The sequence below is a fragment of the Pristiophorus japonicus genome, unplaced genomic scaffold (genome assembly GCF_044704955.1).
Source record: "Pristiophorus japonicus isolate sPriJap1 unplaced genomic scaffold, sPriJap1.hap1 HAP1_SCAFFOLD_114, whole genome shotgun sequence".
NCBI classification, from domain to species: domain Eukaryota; kingdom Metazoa; phylum Chordata; class Chondrichthyes; family Pristiophoridae; genus Pristiophorus; species Pristiophorus japonicus.
Window position 1 is genome coordinate 2,079,071 of NW_027250799.1, and position 8,163 is coordinate 2,087,233.

Here is an 8,163-nt window from a genome sequence, read left to right on the forward strand (position 1 = left end):
CTTTAAAGAGCTGAATGTTCATATTTCCTCCGTGCGGGCTGTAAACCTGGAGCCGATCCGCTCACACCCGAGTTGTGGGAGGTAAAATTGAGAATTCACCCCAGAGTGTTTAACCTTCCCTTGTAGCCCATTGTAGACCACTGACAGCCAGGATATGGGGATGGTGAGCTGGGCAAAAGTCAGTAAAGTTTTACAGTACAATATCACCAGCTGCTGGTGTACATCAGTACTGCAGTAATACCAACATTGGAGAAACATTCGCTTCATTTCACAATTCAGGCAAGGTCTTTCTTCAGAACTGAGAGATAATTGGATCAGAGAGAAGATAAAATAAACAGGGGCCTGGAAAGCTGACATTAAATCCCCTCACCTTTCAGAATACATAACTCACTCAGAGAATTGTGAACCTGCGGAATTCTCTGCCTGACTCCAATGACTGAGTGAATCCCTTCCCACACTCAGAGAGATGAACGGCCTCTCCCCAGTGTGAACTCGCTGGTGTATCAGCAGGTGGGATAACTGAGTGAATCCCTTCCCACAATCACAGAGGTGAACAGTCTCTCCCCAGTGTGAACTCGCTGGTGTGTCAGCAGGTGGGTAAACTGAGTGAATCCCTTCCCACACTCAGAGCAGGTGAACGGCCTCTCCCCAGTGTGAACACGCTGGTGTATCAGCAGCTGGGATTACTGAGTCAATCCCTTCCCACACTCAGAGAGGTGAACGGTCTCTCCCCAGTGTGAACTCACTGGTGCATCATCAGGTGGGATAACTGAGTGACTCCCTTCCGACACTCAGAGAGGTGAACGGTCTCTCCCCAGTGAACTCACTGGTGCATCAGCATGTGGGATAACTGAGTGAATCCCTTCCCACACTCAGAGAGGTGAACGGCCTCTCCGCAGCGTGAACTCGCCGATGTGTTACCAGCTGGGACGGGTAGTTGAAACATTTCCCACAATCTCCACATTTACAGGGTTTTTCTCCAGTGTGACTGAGCTTGTGTCTCTCCAGGTTGGATGATCGGCTGAATCCTTGCCCACACATACAGCACGTGTATAGTTTCTCCCCGCTGTGAACAGTGTTTTTTGCTTGGATGGTCAAAGGCCGAAGATATTCAGGTCTCGGTGTATCGTGTGACTCCATCAGATCTGAATGTGATGTTTGGTTCGAGCCACTGGTCGACAAATCCTCCCCATTTAATACCCTGTATAGTGAACTTCTGTAACCTAAAGTGAAAGAAGAACATTAGAACAAAAAATATAGGAGCAGGAGTAGGCCATACGGACCCTGGAGCCTGCTCCACCATTCAATAAGATCGTGGCTGATCTGATCATGGACTCAGCTCCACTTCGCTGCCCGCTCCCCATGAACCTTTACTCCCAGAATCGCTCAAAAATCTGTCTATCCCCGCTTTAAATATATTCAATGTCTCGTCTTCCACAGCTCTCTGGGACAGAGAATTCCACATATTTATAACCCTCAAGAGAAGAAATTCCTCCTCATCTCCGTTTTAAATGGGCGACCCCTTACTCTGAAGCTATGCCCCCTGGTTTTTGTTTCCCCTATGAGTGGGAACATCCTCTCTGCATCCACCTTGTCAAGCCCCCTCAGTAACTTTTATGTTTCAATAAGATCACCTCATTCTTCTTAACTCCAATGTGCAGAGGCCCAAACTACTCAAACCTTTCTTCAGAAGACAAACCCCTCACCTCAGGAATCAACCTCGTGAACCTTCTGTGAACTGCCTCCAATGCAAGTATATCCTTCCTTAAATAAGAGACCAAAAGTGAACGCAGTACTCCAGGTATGGCCTCATCAATACCCTGTACAGTTGTAGCAGGACTGCTCTGCTTTTGTACTCTATCCCTTTTGCAATCCCAACTTTTCCAATCTATCCAGGTTACTGAAGTTCCTCATGAATGGAATCATTCTCGTAAATCTTTTCGGCACCCTCGACAACGCCTTCATAACCTTCCTAAACTGCGTTGCCCACAGCTGGGTCTGGATCACTGGACCCTGAGGCTGATCCCTCACATACTGAGCCTCACATTCACACACACTTCAGCTGGGTCTTGATCACTGGACCCTGAGGCTGGTCACTCAGACACTGATCCCTTACATTCACACACACTTCAGCTGGGTCTGGATCACTGGACCCTGAGACTGGTCCCTCACACACTGAGCCTCACATTCAAACAAACTTCAGCTGTGTCTGGATTACTGGACCCTGAGACTGGTCCCTCACACACTGAGCCTCACATCCACATACACTTCAGCTGGGTCTGGATCACTGGACACTGAGGCTGGTCCCTCACACGCTGAACCCTCACATTCACACACACTTCAGCTGGGTCTGGATCACGGACACTGAGCCTGGTTCCTCACACACTGCGTCTCACATTCACACACACATCAGCTGGGTCTGGATCACTGGACCCTGAGGCTGGTCCCTCACACACTGAGCCTCACATTCACACACACTTCAGCTGGGTCTGGATCACTGGACCCTGAGACTGGTCCCTCACACACTGAGCCTCACATTCACACACACTTCAGCTGGGTCTGGATCACTGGAACATGAGACTGGTCCCTCACCCACTGAGCCTCACATTCACACACACTTCAGCTCGGTCTGGATCACTGTACCCTGAGACTGGTCCCTCACACACTGTGCCTCACATTCACACACACTTCAGCTGGGTCTGGATCACTGGACCCTGAGACTGGTCCCTCACACACTGAGCCTCACATTCAAACAAACTTCAGCTGTGTCTGGATTACTGGACCCTGAGACTGGTCCCTCACACACTGAGCCTCACATCCACATACACTTCAGCTGGGTCTGGATCACTGGACACTGAGGCTGGTCCCTCACACGCTGAACCCTCACATTCACACACACTTCAGCTGCGTCTGGATCACGGACCCTGAGCCCGGTTCCTCACACACTGCGTCTCACATTCACACACACATCAGCTGGGTCTGGATCACTGGACCCTGAGGCTGGTCCCTCACACACTGTGCCTCACATTCACACACACTTCAGCTGGGTCTGGATCACTGGACCCTGAGACTGGTCCCTCACACACTGAGCCTCACATTCACACACACTTCAGCTGGGTCTGGATCACTGGAACATGAGACTGGTCCCTCACACACTGAGCCTCACATTCACACACACTTCAGCTCGGTCTGGATCACTGTACCCTGAGACTGGTCCCTCACACACTGTGCCTCACATTCACACACACTTCAGTTGGGTCTGGATCACTGGACCCTGATGCTGGTCCCTCACACACTGAGCCACACATTCACACACACTTCAGCTGGGTCTGGATCACTGGACCCTGAGGCTGGTCCCTCAGACACTGAGCCTCACAGTCACACACATTTTAGCTGGGACTGGGTCACTGGACCCTGAGGCTGGTCCCTCATACACTGAGCCTCACAGTCACACACACTTCAGCTGGGTCTGGATCAGTGGACCCTGAGGCTGGTCCCTCACACACTGAGCCTCACATTCACACACACTTCAGCTGGGTCTGGATCACTGGTCCCTGTTACTGGATATGCAGCGAATGAGTTAGGACAATGGCGGGGTTTTCCTGCAGTTAGTGAGCTTCAGTATGTTTTCGGTGAACTAGAGCTCGATGAAAGCGACACTATTTTGCTGCTCACAAGGTAAGAATCACATTGCTGTCACAGTGCCCAATCTGACCTGCGGTCACAGATATCTGACAGCAGGCAATGGCCACCTGGGTCATTTCTTCCTGAGAAGAGTCTGCAGCTGTCCACACACCGTGCTAGTGGTTCTCATTGCCAGTGGTGTTGTTACTCTGCAAACACCATTGTACATAGACAGTGGGAAAGGGGACTCGCTGCTGGAAACACCACCGTTCACAGACACCAGGACAATGGACTCACGTCCGCAATCAACATCACTTCATTTCCAATAAATTCCACAGAGCCGCAGGTGATGGAGAATCTGTTCGTGAACTGGAGAATGTAAAATTTCAAAGACAATACATGCTGATTGATATAATGATCTGTTTATTACTCTCCAGGCATTTCCACACACAAAAAACCAACACAGTTATCATTCACTTCCTGATATTCTTCAGCTATTAAATCAAAAGGCGTATGCTCCTTTTACACTCCCCTGGGATAACCCACGTGTTCTGATGTTCATCCGGCAATGAACATTCCATGGTCACAACATCCTAAACCTCAATGCTGGGACTTGTGTCTCTTTGTATCCAGGAGCATGATTTCATCCAATTAAACCGCCACCGCTGTTATAACCCACTGTCTACATAATGTTCTTCTACCTTGTTCACAGACACTTACATAGGAAACCGTAGGCCTTGTCAGATATTGCCCAGTGTTATGTCTGAAGAAGCCTGGGCCTGAGTTGTAGCCTGCTGAGGTTCAGGTAAAATATAACTCAGGGTACGATATGTGATGTAATGCAGATCTAATGTTGGGAATTGCTCTGAACTTTTCTTTCCTGAACTAAATTAAATATTATTCTCAGAGGATACTTCAACCCATTTTTCAGCTCATCTCTGAATTTAGTCTGGGTTACTGCATAAATACACGTATTTGTACAGCAACTCAAAAGCAGCAGCATGTTGCTGGTATAGTCTGCAATATACATCGGGTCATTGTAACCTGTAGAATAATAGTGGTTTGTAATTCGCATTAATAAGAAAAATATCACATACGCCATCCAGAGCAGTATGAAGTTAGCGGATATAGCGAAGAGTAAGGTGATGGATTTCCTTCGCTTCTCCATCTCCGGATCATTGTGATTCACATCATTCCTGCTGCCCCTCAGACTCCTGCGGACTCTGCTGGCCGCCAAAATGTATCCTACAGTCAGAGCATTGAGCAGCAGTATCAGGAATATTGGGAGCAGTGGTGTAAAACAGCGGTGAATCCAGCTAAATGCTACCCAAGCAGTTACAGTGTAATACTCGAGTTTTGCATTACACAACCAGGATACATTGTCGATTGTATAGTAGGGTTCATATATAAAGAACCAGGGGATGTTTTTTATACAGAACACCAGGCACACGGTTCCTATAACCAGGGATGCAGTTTTCTCAGTGCAATATTTAGTCCTCAGCTTCTGGCAACAAATGGTAACAAAACGATCGAAAGTGAAAGCGATTGTTAACCAGACAGAAATATCGGTGACTGCACGCATAAGCGCTGCACGGAAAGAACACACAGGACTGATGTACAGGAAGGTAGTCGGGAAAAAATAATCATTAATCCGAAACAGTATCACATCAGTGATAATGACCAGTAGATCCGCCGCTGCCATGGTCACCAGGTAGCGAGTGATACATCTGGAGAGACCGCACTTTCCCCGGGATAGGATCACAATCGTCACCACATTAGCTGTAAAAGGGAAACACGCAGGAACAGGGAATCAGCCGTCAGGTTACAGCAAGGGAGTCAGTTACACAGGATTTGGTGTGAAATGCACTTTACTGCAGGATCTGGGGACTGGAACTGAACTCTTTACCGCTGCTAGAATTGTGTACCTGAACAGGATTTTAACATACAATTGCAATGTTAAATATCTGTGACTGTGGGGCAAAAACGCGAAAATAAACGACTTCACAAAGTTTATTTAAGATGCAAATAGACTCGGGAAATTTCCTCGGAGCTGTTACCCTTCTGCCACTGCAACTTCGCAAAAAGTGGGGTAGAAATCCACCGGAGATCCGAGTAAACTACTGGCCATTTAAATGTATGAATAAATGGACATTGTGAGAATGAGTTATGGATATTGCGAAAATTAGCAGTTCAGTGACGGAAGAAGAAATTAACAGAAAACGAATTGAAAATAAGTCATGAATGGTCAATTCTAAATTGGGAGATGGTTGAGGAGCGGTGAGAATGACGCCTGTTGAAATGCAGTGAATGCTAAAGGGGAACAAACGAGGCTGAGATAAAGTGCGGGGTTTGGGTCCGTGGGCAGGAAAGGGGAGCGGATACAAGATATGGATACGAAATTGCTCAGAGTTCTCATGTTGTATTCGCAGACTGGAGGCTATGAGTAAAGACCTTTGGACAAACTACTGTCAAGCACCACGATAATAGGGAAATTGGTATTTCTGAACTCAACCAAGTTGCAACAGTTACGTTTATAATCCACAAGATAAACATTTAATCTGATCAACTGACTTTTGGCCGAAATCGAAGGTCTTTACATTGGGGTCTTGTACAGTGCAACCCCCATCTGGACAAACTCTAACAATAACCACAAGGGGGATAAGTTCAGATGTGATCATGAACAAACAACCTTATCTTACACCTTCTTCTGTAATTTTAGGAAAAATATACATTGCCAAGTACACAATGGCACAAGGGGCATAATCTTCACCTCGCTTTTGACGACTCTAATAATGCAGCAAACTTCAGAGGGAGTTGTGGGTGGCGATCTCTAGACCGAAGCAAAGATACAGTACAAGTGACAGTAGAGCCTGCAGTCCAGCCCAGGAGATACCTGCCGAGATTCAGCTTCAGAAAGGCTCTGTGGTAAGGTCTTAGCTCTGAATTGGCAGAATCCATCTTTAATATTAATCTGGCACATAGCAACATGGAGAATCTGTCTCTCTGGTGAGAAAGACTAGCGGGAAGGACATCCCAGCGGATGTGGGACATTATATGTACCTGAGCTTCCAGCGCAATCTATCAACAATGTAAGATATGCTCAGATGTGTTTGATTCGGATTCCTTTGGTGTGCAGGATAGTGCGACATATAGCAGTTGTTCCAACTTGATATACGTAAAGAGCTCCACGTGTTCATTTGTAAAGAAATAGAGACAGGCAGAGAGCGAGAGAGAGACTATATATACAAAAGAAACATCGGCACTGAAAAGAAATCCTGAGCAAGATAAGGCGGCTGGTGTAGAAATAATTAACTGCATTCCCATTCAACTGTTTTTAGACGATACAGTCTTAGCTGGAAATTAAATCACATGGGTATGTATGATTAATATAGTTAAGTATGAGTGCGTGGTATGTGGGGTGGGGGTGGGGGGGGCGTGTGGTAACCATGGATACAGAAGTATAATGGAAATCTACAGAGAAAAATGGACAAAGTAACTCTGAATCAAACACAAGAAATGGGCCGTCCTGTGCTGTTTACAAGACGGAGATGGGACTCCTTGAACCGCTGCAGTCCGTGTGGTGACGGTGCTCTACAGAGTTGTTAACTGGTGAGTTGCATGAAATAATGGCGAAGATATGAGGAGATAATATTTCCGACTGGGCTTTGCAAATGGCCAAATCAGTCAGTAATTTCTGTATCTGACGTAAAGAGCCGCATAAAAGTTGCTAAAATCATGTCCCCTGTTCAGTATTTGTCAAATCACTTAATTAATTCCACAATTGTAACATTATTACAACAACAACAATAATTTCTAATTATATAGCGCCTTTATAAAACTTCCCGAGGCGCTTCACAGGAGTGTTACAAGATAAAACAAATACATTTTGCACCGAGCCACAAGAATAAATTACGACCGATGACCAAACGTTTGGTCAGAGGGAGGTTATAAGCACGGTCTTCAAGGAACAAAGGGAGGTATAGAGGCGGTGAGGATTTAGGAAGGCTGTTCCAGAGCTCAGGGCTCGGACAGCTGAAGGCACGGCCACCAATGTTTGAGCAGTTATAATCAGGGATGCACAAGAGGGTAGAATTTGAGGAGCGCAGACATATTGGGTGGTTGCGATGGTAAAGCAGATTACAGAGATAGGGAGGGACGAGGCCATGGAGGGATTTGTACAAAGAATGAGAATGTTGGAATCGAGGTATTGTTGAACCGGGATCAGTGTAGCTCAGCGAGCACAGGTGGGATTTCGTGCGAGATTGGACATGCACTGGCGAGTTTTGAATGACCTCAAGTTTACATAGGGTAGAATGTAGCAGGTCACGCAGGAGTATGTTGGAGCTGTGTAAACTAAAGGTAATTAAGCCATGGATGGAGGTTTCAGCAGCAGAGGAACTGAGGCAGGGGCGGAGACGGACAATGTTATGGAGGTGGAAACAGGTGGATTTAGTTATGCTGCAGATATATGGCCAGATGATTATTTCCAGTTCTAATAGGATAGCGAGATTGCGAACTGTCTGGTTCAGTCACAGACAG

The 8,163-nt window shown here is 46.7% G+C and overlaps 1 protein-coding gene across 1 annotated transcript; it reads right to left on the bottom strand.

Moving 5' to 3' along the window:
• Nucleotides 1–1,111: 1,111 nt before the first annotated feature.
• On the bottom strand, nucleotides 1,112–5,383 carry LOC139241867 (probable G-protein coupled receptor 139; the record flags this gene model as incomplete). The annotated part of the gene is made up of 2 exons (XM_070870108.1): nucleotides 1,112–1,223; nucleotides 4,539–5,383. Coding segments are annotated over 2 exons (957 nt in total), but the record flags the coding sequence as incomplete, so codon positions are not given.
• Nucleotides 5,384–8,163: the final 2,780 nt, after the last annotated feature.